Source organism: Pezoporus occidentalis, unplaced genomic scaffold (assembly GCF_034315485.1).
Source record: "Pezoporus occidentalis ecotype Australia unplaced genomic scaffold, CSIRO_AGI_Poc_V1 ctg142, whole genome shotgun sequence".
Taxonomy (NCBI): domain Eukaryota; kingdom Metazoa; phylum Chordata; class Aves; order Psittaciformes; family Psittacidae; genus Pezoporus; species Pezoporus occidentalis.
Genome location: NW_026913230.1, coordinates 1348668 through 1375812, shown reverse-complemented (window position 1 = coordinate 1375812; position 27145 = coordinate 1348668). Strand labels below are relative to the sequence as shown.

The window sequence follows — 27145 nt, the reverse complement described above, 5'->3', positions numbered from 1 at the left end:
CCTCCAACCCGAAAATAACGTGCATGACATGCACAATTCTTGTATGCACGTAAAAACATTAAGCACATGGCACTGGGGGGTTATTGCCATTCCCTGCTGCATCCCTACGCCAAGAGTTCACCCTTGCCCTGTGTAACTTAAGAGTATTTTTTTAATGGTGAGCATGCCTGCTGCATGTTCAGATGCTACATGGTGCTAAAATGCTGTCCTGCATCTGAAAGCCCATATGAATGTAGACTGACTCAGCACATCTTGAGACAACATAACAAAGAACCAAGTGAAGAAGAAAAAAACAACCCTGGCCAATGCAAAGAAGTTTAATATTATGAATAAACTGAAAAATTTAGTAATGGAAAGAATTCTCATGCTAAGTTGTGCTTATTACTAATCAGGGATTTGGGCTGATCTATCACTGCTTGCTGGTAAAGCAGAGTGCCACTGAGTATCATTGCTGAGGTTATCCACTTTGAGGACTTGATTTTATAAGAGGTTTTCCATCACCTCAGGTAAGGATGAAGTTGCCTGAGCTCTGCTCATGTGAAAGGAATTTCTTATCACAGTAAATGGGAAAGGGTATTAACACAGGGCATGACCAGCAGCCTGCTGATGACAGATTAGAGATCATAATAGCTCAGGAGAAAAAAATCTACACATGCTTCTAATCTCTTTTCATTGCGCAGACAAAAAGAGAGTGAGGAAAGAACTTCCAAAGCTCTGCCTCAGTGCAACATAAACGGAGACACATATGTTTGTTTTGCACTGCTAACCTGGTGGATCTCAAAAGTACAATATGCATCATGGCAGTGATGTACATGTCTTCCAAAATATATCATTTTTGTCATTAAACAAATAGCAAAATCAAGATATTTAACTATTTTGTTTCTTCTCCTCTAGGGTCTCTCTAGGTTGCCACCTTCTTCATGTTCAGAGCCCCAAACTGGACATAGCACAGCATTTTTGCTCTTATCAATGGCACCACACGGAGCAAGATCACTTTGTATATCTTTGAAATCATTCTTCTTTCTTACTGAGAAATGTGCCTTTTTTTGCTTGATTGTGGTGGGCTCTGATCTTTCTCATCAACTGCCCTCAGGTGTAAGTATGAATTGGGGTAGGGGCTGCAAATGTAGAACTTTCATTATTTGTTATTTTTCTCAGTTTCAAACATGTATTTTATTTTTCAGGTCATTAAGGGGATATGGAGGGATTCCAATGAATGCCCCATTCCAAAATATTTAGTAGCTTTCCTTTGTCACCAGAATAACAGAATTATTGTTTGTTCTTCAGATAGGCGGTATCTGAAGTGGGACATAAGCACATGGAGTCGGATTTTCCAAAGGATTAGCATTTCAAGAGCTCAGGATTACTGAACAAGGCTGGATTTTTCAAAGTGCCCAAGATACAGAAATACAGAAAGAGATCAAGACTCCAGAACAGCTCTGATGTCTGTGTAGCTATCAGGATGTGGTTAATGGTAAAGCTTTTGTCGCTTCAAGGAGAGCAGAATAAGGTCAACATAAAAGGGTCACCTACACTGGTTAGGGCAGACCACATCAACCTGTGTCGGTCTTGGCTCATCCGTGAAAAAGCAGGAGAGCAAAAAACAGATGTTGTGTAGCTGGGCCTGAGACAATATGTCCTGCCAATAGCAAGGCTGAGTTGGCCAAGCTTTTACTATCCTGGAAATCCCTGTCCCACAGCTGAGATGCCTTTGTTGCTCTTGCTAACTCCTTCCATATGTTGTATTTCCTTAGCAATATTCCATTCATTTTCCCTAGCGCTTGGCTTTGCTTATGCAGGGAGCTAGGAACGCACTTGTCGTGACTCCACATACAAGCTCTCCTGAACAGAAACATCTGCTGAGACCTAACCACACCATTAACTCGAACACCAGGCTGGTGCCTGAGACAGGATCTCAGATTGCTCTCTCCTTTACCTTCCTGGTCCCATCGTGTTTCATCTCAATCACATGGAGCGTGTAGTTGGTCCTCCGTCCCTTCTCATTAAACTGAACGTTGCCAGACAATCCTTCAAAATGGACCTTAAAGACATAAATATCAATGAGGAGAGCAAATTGGTCAGGATCTCATGGGGTGGTGATTTGGCAGCAGTAAGAGAGGAAGGAAAGAAGGATGGAGGGTGCTCTCACATCTTTCAGATCCATGCAGGAGAGACAGGACATCTGCCTGAGACTGGCTTTCACTTAGGTTTGTTCTCTACAGCATGCCTGGCCTTGTGCAGGGTCATTCTCTTAACTTACCTTTGCTTTTAAAACCCCTTTCCCTTGAAACTGGGTGGTCTATTACTGCACTCAGATGCTAGCTCAGATGCATGAGCACATCACCGCTTGGGATGTGACAATGAGCTAAATCAGCTCGGAACAACTTGGGTTTTGTGGAGGATTTTTTTTTGTATTTTCTAAATCTGACCTGGAGTCAGGATTTGGTTAAGAATTTGTCAGTTCAAATCAGGAGCTCTGTTAGGAGGAAATATGAAACTGTGGCCCCAGCTCCCAGCTGCTGTCTTTTGATAGAGAGGAGTCTACCAGTTAACAAGCAAATGTAATTACTTCTTCACCAGCTTAATAAAACCTGACAATTTCATATTGTAAATTAAATTTGTATAGGAAACTTCAAATCATAAATCACTACTGATAACACTGCCGAGCTGAGGAACGTTGTTCATGTCACATCCCATATCCTGAATTTCTCCTCTCACTGTGGCCATTTGAATTGCTGCAGAAGTGCCCAGCATGGTGTGGAGAAGGGCTTCTGACTGGAGCGACATAGAGCGTGAGGGGATCAGGAATGTGGGAAAAGGAGTGTAAACTCGTGTCTCTCTAATAGACCATCAAGAAAAGTGCTGATGCCACTGAATTGGGAATTAAAGGTTTGTTCTCAGTCTTTCCATTTGCTTTGGACAAATCTATTGCCTCTGCAGCTGAAGTCCTCCGACATGCAAAATGGGAACAGGTACTTAGCAGCCTTTTTAAGTGCTCTGAGATGCTCAGAATAAAGACCCACTGTGAAGAAATGAGGATATATTATTACAGAGGAAATCTGTTGCTAATCTGTTACAGTGTGTTTGTTTTCCAACTATTATTGCAAAGGTTTGTCATGAAAATCAACATCTGCCAGTATTTTCTGCATCTCCTTCCAGTCAAGTGGTATTCCTGGTGACATTTGGAGAAATATACTTTTCCCTTCTCACAAGGCACAACAAGCTCATAAAATACAGATACACTGCAAAACCACCACTGTCTTAAGCGCTCCCAAGCTGCTGTTTTCATGGTTTTCTTTTCAGATTCTGACCAACCCTGAAGCTCAGGTCATGGGTGTTTGTAGCTTTACATGCACTAAAAGGCAGGTGGACAGAATCAATTTCTTCTATATGAATGAATGAATTCTTAATCCTGTGATATCTATGTGCCAATGAAACAGCAAAAGGGATCTCTCCCATCCATGCTAGAGGATGCAGCATAACCTTTCCATCATTTACCACCCTTTAAAAGATCCCCTGAATTACTACAAAATACAGTGAGGACTGATTCCAACAGTGTTAAGCACCAGTAGAATCAACTGGAGACATGGGGCACTTTTAGGCATGTGGGTCTTTGCTGGGGGAGCTGGAGCAGAAGGATGCTATTGTTGCCTCCTAGTTTACAGGGTTAGTGAGCACTAGATGTGGTAACCAAATAATGTTAACAAAAAAAATCTGTCAAAATTATCATAATCTTTTCAAAGTATAACTAAAACCTCAGAGTACTGGTTTAAAACAACATTTTGTGAGCATCTTCTTAGGGAAAAAAAAAAGAAAGTAATTCTCTTCAATAAAAGCATACATTTTGCTGAAGTGTGTTAAATTTCTGGTTTTGAAAATTGCAGAATGTTTCAAATTGCTTTTCATCCTTGCTCCTGCCATACATGGTTCCTTCCGACACCAGAGAGAAATAAGGCAATTCTGGAGCATACTGCAGGTATTTCAGTAGAAATAGGTACACAAACTTCTTGCTTTTAAAATGTTAAGCTTATAAAATGTTAGGGGTTAGTAAAGGGGAGGTGAAGAGAAAGCGCACTGTGAATAGCTGTAAGAATTGCCCTAATTGTGAGTCTTTACAGAAAGGGTAACTCAAGCCTTCAATCTAATCAAAAGTTCTTCTATTTCCACCTGCCTCTTTCTTGCTACAATATTAAATGCTGGATACCTATTAAATTCAGAGTTCAGCTTTCCCTAGGACATTTCTTGTTTCAGAGCCTTTCATTTTGACCATCGCAATTTTACTGGTCAAACCTTTTTAAAATTATAATTTTTCAATGGTAAAGAAACAACTTTTGCAAGTTCTTTGTGTTTTGTTTTTTTTTCCCAAAGTCACAACAATTGAAAACTTAAGGCCTTCGAAATTGTTTTAATGAAGAGATGAGGAAACTTCAGGGGAGATTTTCCAACACACACAAAACTGTATTGTCTAGCTGTCTAATTTTGAAATCCTATTCTCATAAATTCAATAAAGGAAAACTTTTGAGAACCCATTGCTCATCAGAAGATTTCCAAGTCTTTTGTGTTTATTAGGTAACTGATCTCCCTAATGCATCATGGAGGCTGATTTTATTATAAGTTTGGAGAAGCTATGGCAGTGATTTGCCCAAGGTCATACAGAAAGTCAATCACAGGCTTGGGAAAAAATTGAATCCAAGCAATAAAATCAAATCAGATGCAAGATTTGGTTTTAAAAGAATTGTTTACCAGTAAGCCAAAACCAAATCAAAACAAAATACTTGAGGGGATTTACTTGTGATGCAAATTAACCAAAATAATTTTATTCTTCTTGCCTTCTTCATAGTTAAGGAAAGAAGGTAGAATAAACTGTTTGGATAACACTGAACTAGCAGTATTTGCAAGGAATCCATCTATTTTTATCTGAAAAAAATAAAGAAAAATGCTAGAGATTAATATCAGCCTTGAAATTTAATGAAATTTTTAAATATTCTATCTAAGTCTTTGATAAATGTGTGTTGTTTTTCTCTCGCTGTAAATTTCATGCAGTATTTTTATTTATTCAAGAATCTACATTTTTATTCAGGATGAAAATGCAAGATTATCAGATTTAAGGACTAAGCTATCTAAATGGCTGCTATTAGGACTTCTATGAATCCTCACAGTATGAAACAAGCTATAATCTGGGCTCTGAGAACATTCTGATGACAGCCAACGCATAAGGCAGAATTCACATGGTTTTAAGCTTCATTAGCAGTCTGGAACTGAAGCTGAGTTCACAGAGAGTCAAAGGATCTGCAAAAATATGATCTGCCTTGGGAAGAGGAAGATCAAAATAGGGACCCATGATTTTATGGGATAATATTTTGGCTTTTCCACCCCAGAACTTCAACAGAAATTACAGAAGGCAAGGACACATTGCATGGTACAAGAAAAAGCAGTTTGCTGGATGCACCCCTGAACTCTTTAGGAGACCTGGCTCTATTCTGGTAGGATCAGTTCCTCACCCCAAGCAATCTGTTTGAACATTTCTGTTGCTCATCACCCCTCTTCCCCCACCCACAGGCTACGTTCAGCCATCCTTGCAGTGCACACATTCGGTTTCAAACCTGCTGCAGTGCTCTCTGGATGTCGATGCCTTGTCCCCAGGGCACGGCTGGGTTGGCAAGACAGTCCCCAGCATTGCCTCGACGGGAGATGTCGATCCGCTGCCTCCGCAGGTTCTGAAACGCCTCAGCCATCACCCGGACCCCATCGTATGTTAGGGCTGATGTGTACTAGAAAGAGAAGAGGAGTTGTATGTTGCCCATTAGGTTGAGCTGACCTTGGGCATGCCATACTGTTTTGCTTCACAGTAGCTTTCCAGATGATTTGCTCTCTTTTCATCTTTCCATCTATGAAGTTCAACAGCCTGTTGCTCCCTGAAATTATTACTGCCCTGTTGATTCATGTAAGTTAGTGCCTTCTCTCCCAGAGGATGGGAGAGTGAAGGAGAAGCTCCTGATACGGATTCAGATTGCACTCGCTGAAGAGGACTCAGCTTTAAAAGCTGTTACCCATGTCCTTGTGTTTAATTAGAATCACTGACCTGAACTTTTAAGGAATACATTATACAGTGTAAATGTGAGATACCCAAAATTAAGCAACCTTTTGTGGTCACAGATGGAGACCAGAAAACTCTACTTGCAAAAATTCTGCAAAGGATGAGTTTATTCAAGCAGAAACTTGTACAAAAACTGGTGTAAAACTCTTGGTATGACCAGTGACCATTAGATTTAATTCCTTTTCCTATGATCACCTATCGATGTATTTGTTTGCAACTCTCTTAAACTAATACTTCCAAAGTTGACATTTCTATTGATGAGTGTTTGTCACAATTGTATTTGTTTTCAAACGTCAGACAGAAAAAATCCCAACCTCCACCCACCCCTCAACAGCTTCAGGGTCTTCTGTGTTAGGAATTAAAATATATTTCCCCTCAGTCGTACACACTGATTTGAAATACTGAGAACATCTGCAAAGACTTTATTATCACTGGATAACTAGTAAACGTGTCAAAGGTTAAGGAATTAATGAGGTTTTTTCTTGTTTATGCATTTTTTTTATATACCAAATCTTATGAGATGTTCATTCTTTAGCTTTGCAGAGGGTAAATACTGGGAGACTGAGTGAAACACTAACTTGTGTATTTCTTAGCAGGCAGCAACTACTGCCTAGTATAATTTAGACAGTATTGAGGCACCTGGACCAGATGATGTCCATTAATTACAGTAAGTGACAGGGTTTCAAAGCAAGATTAAAGAGCAAATCAAGATTGAACTAAGCCAGATGGGCCCTAAATTAAAAGGTTTTTTTTTACCACTTGCCTTTGGCCTCTTCCAGTCTACACGAGGATGCTCCCTGGCATCATTATTCCTCCACTGCTGCATGATCCTGGCAGGAACAGTGTCCGTGTAATTCACCAACTGGAAGCCAGTTACGTTGGCTCCGCTCTCCTTGAATTTGGTCAGGTCTATATCCATGAATCCCTAGTACAGGAAAGAGATAGGAGAAGCTCATTAGAGGAACACCTCTATAGGTGGGTAAAAGGAATCCTGCCTATCTATGAATATGGCAGCCAGTTTAGGAAAATCTCTTCCCTCTGAGAGGTAAAGTCCCATTTGAAGAGTGGGGCCATGGGGTGAACTGGACTTTCTAACAAACTCTGAGCTGGGCATATCCTGCAGTTTCCACCCAGGGACACAAATGGTCATATTAATAACACCTCATTTGCAAGAAGGCTAGTGAGATAACAGAAAAAGAATATATCCTGTATAATGCTTGGATGAAACTAATCAAATTCTCAAAATATACTAGGAAGAATTATTCTCCAGCTCTGACTTTTATGCACTCAGCCACCAATGGATAGGCTGCTTTTTCTCAAATTGCATTTTGTAGGGAAAATCAAATCCTGAATGAACTTTCAGCAGAACAAGGAGTGGCTGGTTGGTCAGCTTGTCAAAGGACGCTATTAGAAAGGTCAGTTTATAGGATTTGCTAATTTGGGAGAAAAGGACTACTTCTTTGGATTTCACATTACTGATGAAATACATTTCTTTCATTTATTGTTCTCTTCTACTTACTGCCCACTGCATGTGATAAACACAAGTGCACAAATACACATGTGTATTAGGGTGGCATTGTAGGATTAGTCACTCCTGTTGAGTCAGAGGCAAAAAAAATAATCAGAAAGACACTGCAAGGTCATTTTTTGGTCTCACATCCTTGATCCTATCTCTTCAATGTTGTTGCTATGCAAAATGGTTTGCTGCGCCTTCTTGCACAAAGCAGATGCTTGAAAAGAGACTCAGCCCTCCTGCTTGGGCTGCTGTGTACGGGACAGGCTTAGGTCTGGTGTTTCTTCTTTTGGAATACAAGCACGACAGATGTAGTCAATTATTCCCACCAGTACCATCAGCAACCAGAATGCATGAGGGAAAATAAATGAGAGGGCTGTGCTCAATGCAATCACCTAAGCACCAGAAGAGCTTGTTTGAACCCTCCCTTTCCTCTGCCCTGCTACTGCGTGTTCTCTGCAGGTACTTTCTCAAGCTCAATCTTCTCAGACATATGATGATGGTGTGAGATAAAAAAAGCCAAGTCACATTATTCCCAGGAGACACCAGTCAGGTTCCTAAAGTGGTGCCCTCTATGTGTATACTGAGGGAGCTAATTAGCTAGTTAACTTCCAAAGCCAGGATCAAGCTGTTAGATGGAAACCTGTTTAGGGAACAGATTATAAGAAAAAGACTAAATTGGCCTCTCACATCAGTGTCAGACCAAGGGAGTCTTAAGTGACTCAAAAATGTCTTTAAAGACCTTTACATTTTTCTCCCAGCCTTTTGTAAGCAATTTGGCATCTACTTATAAGGCTGAGGTTTGGATATAGGTGTAAAGGTGCTTGAAACAGATGATTTGTTTTTCTTCAAAGTGCAGTGATTTAGGAGAGTGAAAAAAAGTGGTATTTTGTGTGCACGCGTTCCTCAGGATGCTGGTTAAACCCACATCAATCTTGCCTGTAATTGCTAGCGTAGGGGTTTCAGAAAGCCAGAGCTGTGATTAATGAATAGGAAATGCAGCAGCATAATTGTCCCTGACATCTTAATGCATTTCAGGCCAAGTGTTTTTTGACACACAGAGCTCCTATGGTTCAGTAAGAGGGACCGCACAGGTTGCCAACTGGTTTTTTCATGGCCAGGACCAAATTACACTGACATTTTGCTCCTGGGAGGTACTCAGGGGAAAAAGATCTGTCAAAAGAAACTACCACGCAGCAACTTGAAGTTTGTGCCACCAGCTCCTCCTTGGAAGGCCTGCAAAGGCATGAAGAAAAGCCCAAGTTCTCAACACAGGATGAGTAAGATGTCTGGTGTATTTAGCCCCCTCAACAAGCAGATTTAAATAGGAAAAGTCCAAAAAAGATTACAACATCAGTGACGAGACAGTAGTGGTTGAAAACACTGTTTTTCACTTTTTCCCCAAACCAAATCACTCTGAAACTGAAGCGAGTATTCAACAATATTCTTTGTGATTCGTCTTACAGAAAGCTTTAAAATAATATGAATAGACAAAATATTTCTTCCCAGAGATTGTACTACTTTTCCCTCACTGATTTTTGACACAATTCAGGTTTTTTAAAATGTGTGGAGACCTCTGAAGGTTTTCCAACTGTTTAAGGCAGTTGGGACCATGGAGGACATCATTAACCTTGAATATAGCTTTGCATTTTGGCTGCTATCAACTGCTACCACCTGCTATCCTTTCTCCACATGCCCCAGTAAAAGGTCAGTATAGGAACGATTCTAATTACAAAAGACCTTTAATCACTGCACCACTGAAATCTGCTCAGAGCAGGTCTGGGTGACATGACAGTCAATGAATTGGGAATAGCAAGGGTCAGATAGTGTAGAAAATGACTCCTAGAGGAGGTGAATTCTTGCTGGTTAACATATAAACAAGAAAATACCAGATGTGACACAAAGTGCCTCTTGAAAATACTTCTATTGACAAAGTGGCATCAGGAATTAAGTATGTTTATCTGTCTTTCTGGAATATCAGTCAGTGCTTGTAGGAAACAAGAGAACAGGAGAATTGCAATATTTGCAAATAAAAAGTCATCAATCATCTGTCACTGTGTACTAACTACAGCCACATATTGCAAACAAACAAAAAATAGAAGGAATCTTTTATTTAGTTTTCAATTGGTCTTATTTGGAAAACAGAAAATAAATTCTTAAAAATTGACTAAGGAAAGACTGCAACCCGCTATTGAAGGGCAGCAGACGTGCACTGGCAGCAGCATGTTAAGCATCAACTGCTTTGGGAAAGCAATGGAATAGAAATTCTTTCCTTTGCCATCCAATCAAACACAGCAAGAAGTGAGCAGTGCTGGAACGATGTACTCCATGGGATCTCTGTGGTCCCACAGAGTGGTCAATTGATTTTGAACCCATTTCAAGAAATTGCCAGTAAATAATGGCAAAAACTGGCTTTGCAGCCACGTCTGGAGCACTGTGGGATGTTCAGGGAAATGAGCTGAGCCCCTGGAATTTGATGGTATGTGACTTTCTTCAGGCTCTTTAGACCTCATCCATCTGGGATATATCTGTTGGACATGCAGGTATCCAGCTTTACCTCCCTACACAGCACTGCCAGTACCCTAAGGCGGAAAAGGAGCAAATAAGGAACACATGCTCCAGCCCAAGCACTGAGCCCAGAGGCAACTTGGAGCTCTATATGGCCCCAGATCATCACTGTGCATAGGTACTCCAGGAGAGACAACACTTCTGCAGGCACAGGTCTTTGGGGACCATCAGAACCAGGCTGGAAGGGACACCACGTCAGTCAGCCCACCCCCTGCCCTTCAGCAGCATTAGCTGTCCCTTCCATTTAAATTCACTTTGCAAAATCATTTCAGCAAAGCAGGGAACGCAACCTCCTGTCTGGTGTGTGCCTGGAAAAAGCCTGGCTTTCTCTGAATGCCATCAAGTTAGAAGGGTAACAATAAACCATGGAAATCTGGACCCATCCGTGCTGAGATAGCCTCCCTCCTACCCCTGCTCTGATTCACAGCATCTGCAACATACAGTTCAAGGAACAGCCAGGCTCAGTTCAAAGGAGGGAACTTGCTCTTTAGCCCATACCAGGGACTTTTCTCTCTGCATTAATGAGCCTCACAAAGCAATTACATGCAGAAGTTCTGCTGCTACTAAATCATATGGGTGGCTGTTACAGGCCTTCGTGCCTTCAAATAGAAAACAGAGCAGTACTGGGAAGGGTTTTTTTCTCATTGTGCTTTCCTCGCTGCATCTGCTCTTTATGCTGTTCTCAGACTGAAAACAGTTTTCAGCCAAAGGTTGTTTTACTGTCCCGTTCTATGCCTTGGTTGCTGGGAGAGGTGTCAGCAAGTCACACATTTATATTCCTCTCTACTGCTTGTGGGCTCAGTCATCAAAGGAAATGCATAATGCAGGAAGACTGATGACTTGGAATGGGCCTCATGAATCCATCTTGATTAACTGGTCCAAGGAGGATCTGTCTTGAAAAGAAAATCCCCCAGAAATGATCCAGTTTCGTTATTTATACCCTAGAAACCATGAGGAGCCAAGACATGGAGTGGGGAGTGCAGATGTGGGTCAGACAGTGTAGAGAAAGCCTCTTTCCTTCTTGAAAGACTCTCCTCAAATCTGCCAGCACCACTTCCCTGCATCTTTCCTTTCACCCTCGTATTTCACTGCCTTACAGTCCTAAACGTCCTCTCCACACACTGATGTCATTGCTCCTTCTGGGACATCATCCCAGCCCACAGCAATGCCAGAGACAGCAGCAGCCTCACCTCTGTACCCAGACATTGACAGGCAGGCAGACACTGCCCCACACGTCCAAATTCTCTAAATATTTCAGTAAATAGGTGTTAATTGCTGGCACTTTCCCTGCAGTATAATTGTGCCTTTGAAGCTGCAGTAACAGGCAGGAAGGGCTGAGCTCTGGGCAGGCTGTAGCTCATTGTCTCATAAACCTCCCTGCAGCACAACTTCAATTCTCCATGCCTTTGTTCCAAGTTTTGGCTTTCCCTGAGGGAAAGGACATGAGGCTCCTTGGAGACTGCCACATTGCTGAGAAACACTGCTATTTCCTCTCCTCCCTGCGCCTTCTGAGCCCTCCGGATCTCCCCCGGATACTGGTAAAGTTCATCACTGAGTGAGGAGACCGAAAATGCCCCTTTCTCCTGAATTGCCTTCAGAAAGCTTGTTGATTGAACCTAAACCAGTCCTTTAGGTTGAACCTAAAACCCAGGAATGCATGTCAGGTTTCTTTAGTTCCTTTCTATCTGGGATGGAGAGACCAGAGCCTATGTTTTTTCCTTTTTTCTCTTTTTGTTTGTAAGTCACACACTGAAATATTCCTTTTTAAGCAAAAAGCATGTAAGCAATTCACCCTGAGCTTGGGTGGGTGCCACAGAAACCTGTGGCAGCACTGGGAAACTAGGCCAGCTCTCTTTAGCTGCATCCATGTATGGCTTGCAATGCCAGACTGCTGCTCCTAGCAGACTTTATGATTGTAAGAAACATTGCAAAGCAAACAATTGCTTCTGAATGGCTGTAGATCAGCTGAGTGAATGCAAAGTGGCTCCTGTCATTCCAAGGTATGCCAGTGGCTTTCTGCAGGGAGCAAGAAGTTGAGTGTTTCCAGACGGAGCATCCCTAATATACCAAATTATCTTCAAGCTTGACTTCCCTAGTGAAGCGTCATTCCTCACTCCCATCACTTTGTATTAATAACAAGGGTATGTCAAAAAAGAGCCCATCTGCTCAAGTCTCGTTCCAGCAAGCCTTCCAACAGGAGAGGCCTTCTTCTCTTCTGCACAATTATTAATGTGTCAGATCTTGTTGTGGCAGCAGAACATGTGAGTCCTCACTGTAACATAAAAATAAATGAAGAAGAAAGGGAAAAGAAAGATGGGAGGAGGGGGAACTATCAGACAGGGTCCTAAGCCTGCAGACTGAGGAGTTTATTTTGTCATGGTCTATCGATGCAAAGCAAACCAAATGAGGTGAGAATCCAGGCTTCAAAGACGTGGGGCAGGAAACAACCAGTAACTCTTTTTTTTGGTACAGCTGTACAGATTTTCTTTGTGATATTATTTGCATCAGCCCTATCCTACTGCTGTAGCACATTCTGGTTATAAACGATCACACACATCTTGCTGAAAAGCTCAGTCCTGGCACAGGGACAGATGCTCTTGTTGGATGTTTGCTTTAGAGAACTTTCAGAGCAGAAACTGATTTAAAGGTTTGGGAAATGTGCTGTGTAGTGACAGATGCCAGGACTTCAATCAAAGACATGATTAAGGGATAACCTGATCACAGTTTGCAAGGACCAAAACTTAGTAATGGAATATTTGGTCTAGCAAACAGAAGCATAAATCAGATGGAGGAAGCTGAAACAAGGCAAGTTTTGAATAGAAAAAAGCACCGATGAAGTCACCATGAGGAAGATACTACAGATTTACACATCACCCTTTGCCAGTTGAGCTGGGGTAATGGATTAGGAGACTGCAAAAGGCTGAGGAAACCTGTTAGTTTAACACCCTCTTGCTGAGATTTAAGCAAACACAATTTTCCTTCCAACGGCTGTAATAAAATCTGTCAGTTGTTCACCTGATGTTCACTGATTTTTTTAAAGCCACAGTAAGTCACTCATGCTTTTGAGCCTTCATTAGCTCCTGCAAAAATCCTTCCAAGGTTGCAGTTCATATTCCCCCAAGTGGGAAACTTTTGTATCAAAACCAGATGATTTTCTTTTACATGAGACACTCTAATTCAAGCAGAAATTAATTCAGGGCGCTGCTGTGTCTTCTACTACCGGTTATTCAGATGAGATAATGTTATAAGGGTTTCTTGTGCTTGATAATTTTTGAATCAGCACAGAAAAACCATTTGGAAGTGAAATTCAAACCTCAGAAATTTCACTGATGCATTATATCATCTTCCTCTGCCTGGAAAACCAAGTTTTCTCATGAGCCTACTTGCACCAAGCTCTCAGAAAGAGGAAAGGTCTAGCTGGAGTAATTTTAGAAACCTAAAAATAACCTAAGGCATCTATTTCCAACATAAGAATATCAGTTTTGCAAGATGAGGCATCTTGAGATGTTACCATGATGAGAAGCCAATGCTGTACACATCCTTTCGAAACTCCCACAGAACAGTTTCCAATCAGCTAGTGATGCAAACCCGATCATTGCTGACCTTGTTTGTACCTTCAGTCAGCAATACTTCAGGGGGCAGGAGACAGTGTTAAGAGCTGAAGGTGATTAAAACACACATGGCAGCTTTCAAGATGATGGGAGACTGAGAACAGCAACATTTTAGCTCCAGGCAAGCTGAATCAGGAGCCTGGGACAAGGAGCAGAGCCATTGACCCATGGCCAGTGCAATACATCACATTTATGCTGTTTCTTGTACTAAGCTCGTACCCAGCATGGGCAGAGCAGGCTGTCCCCACACAGCCACAGCAGGATGTACATGTCCTGCATTGCTTTAGGGGAGCTGCTCTCTGCCTGCGCTGGGAGAACTTTGCTCCCCAGGGATGTGAACATCCTTTTTGACAGCCAGTTTGGGAGGGTGCTCCTTCTTCATTGTCTGTGTCAGCTCAGGTCACTGCATCTCAGCCCTGTTGGTTCACAAACTCCCTCTTCCATTTGCAGGAGGCAAGGAGGAAATCAAAGAGGCCCATTCAAATCACAGGTGAACTGAACCAAACCAGCATGTATTTTCTGACTCCTGCACAAGCCACCCTGCTAGCAAAGCTGCTGGGCTGGTAACCTCTAAAGCTAAGACAACTGCTTGCAAAGTGAAACATCCTCCATGGTCTAACTAGGCACTGACACATGCTGATGTAAAATGGCACAGGAAAATACGTTTACCTCTGCTAACCAACAATGGTTTTATCTTTACTTTTCCCTGCTACCCCTCGCATCAGCAATCTCATACACTTATCTATTCAACTTCAAACAAGAGTATTTGCTAAAAGAACAACCTGGACTAAGGTGCTAGGAAGGAAAAAAGGCTGAAACATTGTATGTGGCAGCTGTCTTTTGTACTGTTCTGTTAAAGACAGGTCACACCAATGTCACGTATTTTAAGACAAAGATTTTTCTCTGCCCAAGGGAACTGATGTTTTCCACTATTGCCAGTAGCCAATCTACATCCCTGGCATAGAACAAAAGGATGCATGAAGCCAAGGTTATGGGGAAAAAGCCTGTAACATCAAAAGAAAGGAATCCCAGAAGTCTCTAAGCTGGGTCCTCTGATGGTATTGACTGTATTTTTTATTTGTGGTTGCTAGATGCTCTCAAAGGCTGAGAACAAAGCTTAGAAAAATGAGATTCACAAGACCAAACACTTCTTAAAGTTGCCAAACCTCTTTGAGTTCCAAAAGAAAGAGACAGATGGTGAGAGATGTGATCACAACCCCCTAGTGCCGGTACACTTCACAAGCATCCAGGCTGGCAACTGGTAAAAGAGAGCTCAGGTAACTCTTGTGACTGCTGGTCGAGGATCAGGTTTTTATGAGTTTGCAAAAGCCACAGACAGCACCAAATTTGCCTCAAGGAGGGGCAAGAATGCTCACAGGCACCTTTCCCCTGCAGTGATATTGCAGACAGACCTTCATGGGACAAGCAGGGTTGAGCAAACAAAGCAGATTGTGTCCTTAACAGGCATAACAGATCAGAGAAGGATGTCTGCCCGTGGCCTAAGGTGCAGAACGGTTTCATTTTGTTTGTGAACACAGAAATATTATTGTCTCACCTTGGCAACAGCAATTTCACTGAAAAAGAAAGCTGTTCCTGCTAGGAAACACCAGCTTTCATTTGCTGCTACTTGTCAAATTCTGCTTGGTGCTTTACTACTGCTCACCCGACAGCAACTGCTGGGCGAACAAGCAGTGATTAATGCAAGCCAGTTCCCCTTTGTTCATGAATTCTCTGTGACCAGAGAGGGAATTCCTCTACGTTCAAAATGCTTCCATGGATGATTTTTATAGGCTTAATTCAGCCTGTGCATTGCCTTGCAGCCTCATTGATGTAACATCAGTTTGGAGCTGCTATAACTGGTCAGTAGTGTCCCACTGCTTGTTTTGGGGCTGAGTATAGCTCTGAACAAGCATATAGCCAAAAATAACAATTTCAGTGGGTTATCCGTAAGTTTTCCCCAACATTTGGTTCCAATGTGTCATTTCCATAATCGGGAAAGTTACTAAGAAATTAAAGCTGTGTTGCAAAAAGCAGGTATTTGAAAATTCATCCCCTTGCTCTAGTTAGCGTGGGCAACTTGGAGGCTATGAACCAGCTGAGGACTCACTTGACTTGTGCAAAACAGAGCATGTCTCAGCCAGGCCTGGGAGCCTTATCTTCATATAGGGTGAGAGTCCTAAAATCAGTACTCCATCAGCCAGCACATGGGACAAAAGAATAACTTGGATTAAAATAATTTGGAAATGAAATGTTCAGGCACTTGCAGTTTTTAGTTCTTAATTTATTGGCTCCAGAACAAGCCACTTCCACAAAAAACAGGCTGGTTTTTTAGGCATACGGGTGTGCACATGAGGGTATGTGTGTGTGGGTGGGCAATGCACACCCTGTCATCTTAGGACTTGTCTACAAGGGAAAATGTAGGGTGTTTAAGGTCTATCCACTATGCATATGAGTCAGTCGGAATAAATTACAGCATGTTACACCCTCTGAGGGCTCTAATCCAGCAGTGAGATGTCCTTAGAAGAGGGTAAAACCTACTGTGAACTCTTGGATCAGAGCATCCACGCTAAGGTTTAACCCTGCCAGACGCTGACTTCCCGCATTCTGCCAATCCCCTATAACATCCCTGGACGTTCCTGCATAGGAAGGCTTGCCATCCTTCCTCACTGCCATCCTTCCTCACTGCCATATGTTCTCAGGAACATGGGATCTTCAGGGTCTTTTTGCCATTCTTCTTGCTGAGCAGTGTAGTGAGTAGCTCTCATTTGGGTGCAGCACATCACAGAAACTGATCTGGTTTCTGGTATCTGAACCTACTCATGTGCAGACAGAATGACAAAGCTTGTTCTGCCCTGGAAAGAGCCTTCTTGACCTTGGGGTGTGCAATTCTAGTTTTCCAGCGCTGTCTGGTTACCCCCTACTCTTTTTTTTTTTTCATTAATACATCTCTGCAGTTTGGCTCTTGCATAATTCTAGGTTTTAAGGAAAAGAAAAGAAAGAAAAGAGGAAAGACCAAAGAAAGAGCTTGAATTCCCTTCACTCTTCTTCTTCTCCCCCCATATCTAAACTCCTTGAAAAGCACATCTAGTACCAGGGGATTCTGTTGTCTCTCCAGACCCGGTGTCCACAGAGCTGCAGCTGGGGAGTAGAATCTCCCTGCAGAGGGTCTAGGGAAATGGAAAGCCTTTGGGTCTGAGTTAAATATTTATAAGCCATGTTGGCTGAGTATATAGCCTCTTCCAGCCAGCTCTGTCATCTCAGCACTTGTGCAAAGGCTAAGAAAACAAATTAAAGATAGGGAAAGGGTAATTCTTGAGGCTGAAAGCAGGGGAGTATGGCATTGTAAGACAGAGGGAAACGTCCTTTGAAAATCCTGCACCTAAGGATTAGACCACCTCATGCCTTTAGTGCATTAATCTTTCTGAAACCATACAGAAAGGTGATTTGACTCTCATTTAGCCTTCCATATGGGTAGACATGGAAGCGCAGATACACACACTCCAGCTACTCCAAATAGCTTCCCTGCTTAACTTTAATGAAGGGACTTTTCATAAGGATCTGAGGACCGGGACCTGGGTTACAGCAAATTATCATTTTTTAAAAATTAGCAGCTGAAGTTATTGGCTGCTCTACAATTTCCATGTCTCCCCCTGCACAACGTAATATTTTTAACTTTGTAATTACATGGTAGGCACCCAGCGCAGAAGTGCCGGGTCAGTATCAGGGCATTGCAGGGTAATTATGTGGCCATTTTTGTCTTGTAAATTACAGAGTTATCTTGGGATTGAGAGAAGGAGAATGGCAGCAACTGCTTGACTAATTGGTAGTTTAAAGTTTACCCAGTGCTGCCTTGAAGATGCAGCTGTGGGAAGGAAGAATAGCTCTGGACCCTGCATGCACGGCTCACCCTGCTGCTGACACCAGCCCATCATCCACTGCGCATCCCCCTGGATGGATGGACACATCTAGGGAACACATTCTGTTCTGCTGTGAAAAACCTCCAACTGCCATATGGATTGAGGATATTCCTCTCTCTCTTACCTCTTCCCAAACCTCCATAGGCAGAAAAATTCTCCACCCTCCTAGGAAAGAACAGCATATTGCTCCAGAAAGATGCCCTGCCACTGCCTACTACCTCTGTCCTCGGGCAGCTCCTCCTTGCTCTCCTTTCTCTCCCTGGGATAGTCCTTTCCTTACAGAAATCTTTACATTGAGTTCATTCCTTGGAGCCATAACAGTCAGATTTGGTTTAGCACCAAGCTGGAAAATAAATACTTTATTTTTACTGGAAGGTCAGAGGGATCTTAATGCATCATCAAGTCTGCCCTTAGTGGTGCTTTGAGGCTGTGAAACACGGGGGATGCATACTGAAAACTAGTTAGAGAAAGCAAGTTGTTACTAATAGTTAACAGCTTCTTGCTGGCATGACTGAAACAAGCTAGGAGGGCAATGCCAGGACTTCATGTTGGAGAAGTCCATGGATGACTGTCTCCCGTAGGAGGGATCCAAGCTGGAACAGTGGGAAGAAGTGTGAGGAGTCCTACCCTGAGGAGGAAGGAGTGGCAGAGACAACGTGTGATGAATTGACCACAACCCCCATTCCCTGTTGCCCCATCACTGTCAGGTGATTTTAAGATTTGGTTTTATTTCTCCTTATCCTACTCTGATTTGATTGGTAATAAATTAAGCTGATTCCCCCAAGCAGAGAGTGTTTTGCCCATGACAGTAACTAGTGAGTGATCTCTCCCTGTCCTTATCTCAGCCCAAGAGCCTTTTGTTATATTTTCCCTCCCTTGCCCAGTTGAGGATGGAACTGATAAGACCCTGATGTCTAGTCAGGGTCAACCCATTACAAACCCCCAAGGATCTTGGAGATACCTGAGACAGCAAAAAACCAAAACACCAACGAGGGCAACTCACCAGATTTGCCAGAATGTAGTGGTACCCATTCCCATTCTTTTCAAGCTGGATAATCTGCAAGATGAAAACCAAAGATATTTAGCTATTTAACAAAGAACAACCTAAGAAGAAGAGCTTTCTTCTGCCCTTCCTCCCGTCCTTCTTCCCCGATGAGACTGTTCAGTTGCGGACAGAAAGACATAGTAAAAGAAAAGTGTACAGTCTTGTTAGAAGAAGTACAAGGCTTTCACAAACAATATTTAACCATCAAGTCTGAAATTAGACAGGACAATATCACCAAGTGGATCCCACATGCAGGGAAGAATAAACTACCCGAACAAACCTGTCTCCTATGGACTCGGGGCAGGGGGGGTGTAGGAAACAGTGGTGCCTATTTTATTTTAAAGGTTAACCAAGATTTATATGCAGACAGTAAAGGAACAAAGTGGGGAGCTGGGATCCATTTGTTCTGTGAATGGAGCTGAAACATCAAGCAAGACTGGAGAGCACATTGTCCTAGCTAGAGTCACTGCTGCAGACACCTACCTGAGCGAGATGTCAGGAGGTTTAGACTATTGGACAATCTTTCTCCTTTAATGCATTGGGATTGCTTTAAACCACATCTCCAGAACAAAGCTGCTTGGGCAAGACACAGAGGATTCCCTTTGCATGTTCATTGAGATTATTTATATCTTCATATTCATGGTGTCCCAATATATGCTCTTTGCCACTTATTCCTTTCTCCCTGATGCCTGCAGAGTTAGGTTTTTATTCTCTTTTATCAACACAATTGCTTACAGATCTGTAACATTTGAAAGCTTCGATCTTAGCTAGAAAGGTTTCACCTGTCTAGGTAGAAAGGCATCTCCTGTAGCAGGCTTCCCTGTGATTATGGAGACAGTCCTCGATGAGATGGTCTCTAATTGTCTTTTTCTTCCTTGATTTAAAAAAATACTGAAAACAGTACAGCTAAAAATTACATTATTCTTGCTGACTCCATGTTTCCAGTGAAATTCCTCTGCATTGATTTCCAGCAGCACTGTTCAATACTTACCAGGTTATTAGAGCCAGACACCACCTGCCTTTGAGCCAATCCACATAGAGAAAGATGTCAGTAAAAACCAACCTAGCCCATACCAACATGAACTTGTAAAAGAACCTGTAAGAACAAGAATTGCCAGTTTCTGGGAGAATTGTGCTGTTTCCACAAGGTTTCTTTGCTGGCAACACTACCGCTTATTTCCATTATTGTACAAATTGATTCTGAATTACTGCCCATGTTGCCAGGCTGTAGTGAGGTCAGAAAGATCCTCACAGCCAGAATGATAATAGTAAGACTTCTGTGTTGAGTTTGACCAGAGATCTGTCTATCCAGGTCTTCTCTCTGATACCAGGGTGTTTGAGAAGTGTCAGACAAGGGCATGTGCAGACTGATCCTCCCCATGGGACAGCACTCCCAGATTATAGTGAGCAGCCATTTAAGGATTTCCAAATGGATTATAAACGAGCTGACACTTGCTCTGTGAAAGCGGTTTATCTGCCTTAGCCTTTCTCTGATGAAGTGCTCTTGCATGCACATTAAAACTCATCTGGTTTCCAGCATTAACGTAGAGGCAGCAATTAACTCCGATGAAAGCTTTGTTTAGTAGCAGTTCTTTACTCAACCAATGTCAGCTCCACCAGCTTCACTGCCCAGTGGCTCTCCACACAGGATCCTTTAGTATGGCTTCTGCTGAGCAGGTTGGGACTCTCAGCAAAAAATCTCTGTATACTTAAGGCTATAAAGGTATGCATTCTTACTAAGGGTAGTTTTCTCAGTATCTTCCATTGACAGATCTGAGCAGGAAAACCAGACCCAACTTGTCCCCTTCCATTTATTACCTAAGACCGTCCTTTGCAGAAAGTCCCAGACCCTGTGAGAGGAAGCAGCATCTCCAGGGCAATGGGGAGTCTAAGATTTACGATCAGATTCGCCATTTCTCCAGTGTCAACAATACTGACACTGGCTCCTTCTGCCCAAACTCTCCCTTTGTTATTTTATTAGGTGTCAGAGTCCATGAAGCAGAGAGGGCTGCAGCCTAGCTTTCCCTGAGCTGTTAATCTTGCAGCCCATCCATCCACCTGAATTATGAGGCTTGCTTCCTGTGTTTTACACAGTTATTTGTGATCTTAATTTATTTTAAAATGCTTGCTCAGTCCTAATATGTCTGGACAGCAGTAGCAAGCTGAGGTTATAATAGCATTTATCACTTAGCCTGAACGTGGTGAGAGGCTGTGCTAGGCTGCATGCTGATAGCTCACTTGGGCCACCTAGGTTTCATTACCCACTTCTTAATGGGCCAGTTTGACATCTATTAGAGAGAAATCCTCTCAGAGTGAAACACTGGCAAAGGAGAAATTCCAGTTATTCATTTTAATGAGAGACAAGGAAGAAACAATACAGGGCTCTGACGGGATACAACCCACCACATACTTATCCCATTAAGTTACACAGTGCAGCCCTGCGGATATCCTGCCATGAACCAAGGCCTGGCTCATAAATGACAGTTACCTCAGCAAAGATAATTCGTGCCGTTGAGACATGACACAGAGAAATCTCTGAGAAAGAAATCAGGTCATTTTCCCATGTATCATTAACATATTGAACACCGGCTCCTTTACAGCTACTGTCTCCAGAACATGAGGACTGCCTTTTTGGAGTCAGTGGTGGTTGTTTGTGTTATGTGTGCACAGTGGGGAGAAGAAACTAAAAGTGTGTGCAAGCACCAGTGTGTACATGTAGGCAATGATGCTAAACAGCCATCCCCAGCTCTTCTGTTCACTGGGGAGCACAAATCCACAGCCACCAAAAAGACAGAGACAAGCTTGTCAGGAGGAAGAGAAATGCATTAAAATGTCCCTGAGAGGCTGAGGCAGCTCTTTGAACAACTCAGGCACTCAAAGAGACAGGGCCAACAGAGCAGTGACATCCACACAGAGGTTGCTGGTGCGGTGAGCTGAGACCTGCCACCATCCCCAGCGTGAGTCCTGGCTGAATTTCTTGTGATAGCAAGCCCAGAATTGCCTTTGACTCCCTCCGGTCATCTGCATGTTGTGACAGACCTGGCATCCCCTGTTAACAGTGGGATAACTACTTCTGCTGTCAGAAATCCCTGTGGACTCAGAACAAGAAGGCAAACGAGGATGGAAATGGACTACATGGTCTGAAAAAGTTCACAGCCCTATTCCTAACAGGAGTGTTAACAGGCACAGATGACTGTTGGAATTGCTCTGTCTTTTATTAGGAAAACACAACATTGTTCCTTTTTTCCTTTGGAATGGGTGTTTTTTACATCAATGCAGATCAAAGAATCACAAGATCTGGATTTTTAGTGTTCTTGCAAATAGCTTTACTTATATCTAATCTTAACTCTTAGAATAATTTGGGTTGGAATGGACCTCAACTTCTTGCTCCAGTTATGTGAAGAAGTTTGAAAGAAAGACTTACTTTCCTGTTCATATTAGGAAAATTAGATAATGTTTGACTACAGAACTTATCTTTCTGTTAGACAAACCAGGCTTAAAAAACCCAACTTCATTAACCCTACAAATCCGATATACCCTGTAGGGAAGGGAAGCCTGCAGAAAAGGCAAATTCACTGCCTAGGTCATGTCATCCTGTCAAAAATGTTGTTCAACTGCAGCTGCTCCATGATCAGAGAGAAGACTTCATCCTCCAGAATAATCTGGTCTCTCCTCCATGAGCATGACCTTTGAGGTTAAAACCTCCTACTTGCTACGTTATCATATATAATAGGATAGCACCCAGAGACACCCATCAAGGATGGATTTTGCTCATCACTGAGCCGTGCAGCTGGTGAAATGGCAGTCCTTGCCCCAAACAATGAGCAGCTGAAGTGTGAGACAGAAAATGACAGGTAGCTTAGACAAGGCAATGTGTGAAGCACGAGGTAAGAGAGAGCTGATTATGAGAAGCATGATAGCGGTAGTCACAGAACACCTGCTGTGGCGCCCTTTGTAAGCCACATAGGATGGCAGTCCCAGTGGTGGGAAGGCCTTGGCTGTAGGTGTGAGAGGTAAAGGTATTGCAGCTGGAGTTGAAGAGGAGACACAAGTGTGGACTGAGACCTATCTATGGGCTTGCACTCTTCTCCTGTCTACAGATTTCCATGTTTGGGACTTAGGGCAAGCCTTGAGGGAGGCATGGTGGAAAGAGGATGGAGAAAATTAGAGTCTGCATTACTGGGTGACCTGTCTAGATTGAGGATGAGTAAGGCAGGGCACAGAACTGAGTCCTCTAATGCATATGTCATTTGCCTTGTGGTCATAAGCTGCCAAAACAACCAGGAGATGGCTGTGCACTAACATGTCATCTTGCTACATCCTGGATGTCTTGGGAGGATGGTGAGCTCTAGCCTGATCTGGAGACACTGCTCCTGAGGCCACTATAGACATACCATAAAACCATTTCTATCCTGTAGGCACTGGTTGTGAGAATTCAGTGCTGCACGTGGAGGCTGGAGGACACCTCCACCCTAACTCACAAAAGGTGGGAAAACTGGAGAAAAACTCAGCAGAATAAGGAAGTGCCACGTCTTGTGCACACTGCTTGGAAGAATAAGCCCAAAGCAAACTCACTGGGCACTTAAGAGGATGTAAAGGGCTCATCAGAGGAGTCAAACAAGCGGGGAACATGGAGCAGCAGAGCTCACTCAGCATGAATACATTAGAGCTCCCAGTACTTATGTGACTTTACAGTTTCCATAATAACACAACAGAGGAATATCTGCAAGCTCAGCAGCCTGCTGCAATGCACACACACAACATGCAATGACAGCTGCCACGAGACATGGATCGGAAAAGTATGGGGAAGAGAACTATTCCATGAGAAACAGCCCTTCCCATCCTGCGTGCAAGACCCCTCCCAGACATCCCACCCAACAAACCTTGCTAAGGATGATGTTCAGCCGCTCAGATTCACAGTCCACCACCACCAGCCTTTCTTTCTTCTTCTCCAGCTCCTGGAAGAGCATGCGGTAGCCTTCTTCTGTTGTCGTCAGGATGTTGACTGCTGTCACCTGCCAGTTCTTCTCAGCTGCAGTATCCAGCACTTTCTGTAGGACTGACAACCCTACAATGGGAAGAGAGGGGGAAGAGAAACAAGTTTTAGTTGTGCAATGGCATCTTTCCATCCTTCTGACAGCCTGCGTAGGTGCCTCAAGCCATGCTGGATACAGCATCACAAGTACAGACAGCAGCTAATAGTCTAGCATTTTCCCCAAACACAGCTGGGCTAGAATTAATGACTCCCACTTTTTCTGTCTTAGCACAGAAAATAGGATGATTCCAGGACTGGTTTTCCTTTTTAATCATCAGATCAGTCTCGTTGATCAGGCCTTGCTGTGGGATTCAGATAAGGGCTCTAATCTCCATCCTTCTCTTCTGTCACTACCCAAATCACTTGATTTCTTTCAGCCACAGTTCCCTTCTTGTCTTTGATCTGTTTAGGCTACATGCTCTTAGAGTTAGGGACACCCTCAGCAATCACAACACACAATCACATTCAGTGTCCCTGTCTCTCTCACTCAGCAGTGTCTCATCAGAAAACTTAATCATTTTTAAAAGGATCTTGGCTAAATTACATAAACAGCCTTCCAGCGGAGAGGTGCATAATTGAGACCGCTCTGGAGTCCTGCTAGATAACCCTGCCTACTGCAGTCCTTTCGGGATATTCAGTGTGCCCATGACTTACGACAAGAATAAATGGGTGGGATGCTTTTATACCTTCTCCTTATCTCCTAAGGTCATCCTCCTTGCAAGGGCTAATGATAATTTCCAGGACAGTGCTGTGAATCACCCTGCACTGTCCTCCCAAGTCCATTTTGTTCTCAGCCTCCAAGCCTGTGCTGTAAAGGCACCTGAGAGCTGGGGAAACTGAATCACAGAACAATAAGCTCACGAGCCTTGTTCATGGTTTAGAAAGTTAGAAAATATCTTCCAAGAACCCAGCAAAAGCTTTTGTTATTTTACGTAAAGAACTAACACATACTAACAGGGAACATGGAGTTTTCATAGAAGGACAGAATGGTTTGGGTTGGAAGGGACCTTAAAGCTCCTCCAGTTCCAGCCCCCAGCCACGGGCAGGGACACCCTCCACTGGAACAGGGTGCTCCAAGCCCTGTGCAAAGTGGCTTACCAAGCTACCCCCCAGAAACTCACACATGTATAAAACTGGATGTGGGCTGAGGTGAGACCTGAGCAGCTGTTGATTCATATTCATAAACATAGAACTTGGTGTCCTTCAGTTTGACTGACCTGTTCAGTATGGGACCCATTCAATATAAACCATTTCCCCATTTGAAACTCAAACTGCTTAAACATTAAATCTCTCTCTCGGGTTGATGGGGTTCAGACCTGACCCTATGAACACAGACATACTGGGTCAGGCTAATGCTTCATCTAAGTTAATGCCCACCTTCAGCAGTAATGGATATTTAGAAATGGAATAGAAAATCGGGAAGACATAGGGTGGCCCTTCTAGCCACCCCCTCAACCTCCAGCAACCCACAGTAAAAGGACTTCTTGAGGCAAAGACTCCACCTAGACCACTCTTTGATTGCCTAATAACCCATGTACTTGTGACTTACCCCTGTCAGCATCATAAATGTACACAAACTTCTGCCAGCTGTAGTGCTCGATGACATTGATGAGGGCATCCTGGAGCTCTGGGCGAAGCTGGAGAACAAACTGGTTGGACGTTTCAACGGGGAAGCTTGGTGTTATGAAGCAGACGTGGAGAGCCCCGCAGAAAGATGTGAGCATGTTGACTGTCCTCCTCTCATAAAATCCAAAGATGGCATAGACGCCCTTGGAGAACTGCGAGCAGACTGGAGGAACAGAGAGAGAGGTTGTGAGCATAGGAGGACATGGAGGTTTCTCAGGGAAATCACCAAAATGAGCCTTTTCCCTGAGATAAGCTTTCTGGAGTTGGTAATTCTCCTTGAGGTCTGTGGGTTGGTCAATGCTATCTGTGAAGAACAGAGCTTGTGGACATGGGGTGCTCTACCCTTCATCTCCACAGACCTGCTTCACCTTTGATAGGCAGAAGTGACATAGTGAATTCAGAATCCCCAGGGCTCTACTGAAGATTTTGCTGCTTCTGAGATAAAATGTATTATCTGAAGAAGGGAACCCCTCAGCAGGAAAGCACAGTGGCTCTCCAAGTCCTGCCCTCTTGGGGTGGTAGCTGGCTGGCCTGTGGAGCTGTGTTATTATGAGGGAAAAAGGCTACAGTCAGAGCTTGTTATTGCAGCCCCAGATGCATTCAAGGAGCAGAAGGAAACCATTTGTATGACAGCACAGTCCTTTGCAGCCAAGGACTCCAGGAAACAAAGAGGAAACCATGGGTTTGTCCTCAGAAGCTGAGACAATGCTGAGAGGGCATCTCAGTAAATGTTCACCTAAGTTGAGTACAGTCAGAACACAGCTATGGAGATGTTTGTCCCAGGGCATGAGCTGCTGACACTGAGGTCAGAGCCACTGACATGAGGATTTAGTTCACAAAGCCATGGTGGTGAAGGCAGTGAGGTGGTGGTGATGGCCTGGAGGTCTCCATGAGGAGTGCTCATTGGGTCCTCTGGCCGGTATTTGTGTCTGATCTCAGCAGCTGGCTCTGTGCTGGGCAGGGAAGGCTCTCCTGGGTTGGAGCCCTTCTTGGGAGAGCACTTAATGAGATCGTGAGAGCTGCTGGAAAAATGCCTCAGGATCTCAGTGAGGCAGAGAGTAAAACTTAGCCCCTGTGACAGTCAGACTCATTTAATATCACCCCCGTTTATGGCACATCCCAAGTTACCATCAATAAATCTCGAAGCCAGAGAGTGGCAGTGACAGTGTTTTCCCTCTGTCAGAACTCCTGGCACTAGTGTCTCCTTCTGTTGTCACTCTGACTCTGAAAACCTTTGGCTGTGACATTTATACTGACTCAACACTTCACACATCACTTGCCAGCTCTCCCCCCCCCCCTGTGCAGGGTGAGAAGTTGGATGTGACATTTTAGGGTCCTCTTGCAAGCGCTCTGCACTGCTTGGGAATCCCTTGACCTGGTTCCTGATGGTTGCCACCGGTACCGAACCTTCTGCATGTGTGACTGGAGACAGCCTCCTGAACATGAGCTTGCTGCATCCTCAGCTGGGCTCCATCCAAGCTCCGTCCCTCCAGCAGGGACCAGAAGTCATCCCCAACTGGCTTACAGCCATGCTGGATAACATTACCTTGTTCCTAGCTTCTCTACTGCCAGCATCAAATATTCAGAGGGAAGAGCAAGAAATCCTGTTTCCTACTTATAAAATGAGTCCCTGCTCCTGTCTCACCACCAAAACAAAGCAGCACAGAGTGTCAAGAGCTGAGAACTGAATCTCATGACACTGGTGACAATTTTGCCTTCCTTTTGGAGTTGAG

General features: G+C 43.5%; 1 protein-coding gene across 2 annotated transcripts in view; it reads right to left on the bottom strand.

The window, feature by feature from the left end:
• Window positions 1-27145, bottom strand: part of GRIA1 (glutamate ionotropic receptor AMPA type subunit 1) — a 121710-nt gene that overhangs the window by 39154 nt on the left and 55411 nt on the right. For both annotated transcript variants that reach the window (XM_062609952.1, XM_062609953.1), the window contains exons 3-8: window positions 25336-25575; window positions 23635-23819; window positions 18710-18763; window positions 6861-7022; window positions 5604-5771; window positions 1937-2041 (exon numbers count right to left, since the gene is read on the bottom strand). In XM_062609952.1, the coding sequence (XP_062465936.1) occupies window positions 1937-2041; window positions 5604-5771; window positions 6861-7022; window positions 18710-18763; window positions 23635-23819; window positions 25336-25575 (914 nt within the window). The remainder of the gene's footprint in view (window positions 1-1936; window positions 2042-5603; window positions 5772-6860; window positions 7023-18709; window positions 18764-23634; window positions 23820-25335; window positions 25576-27145) is intronic.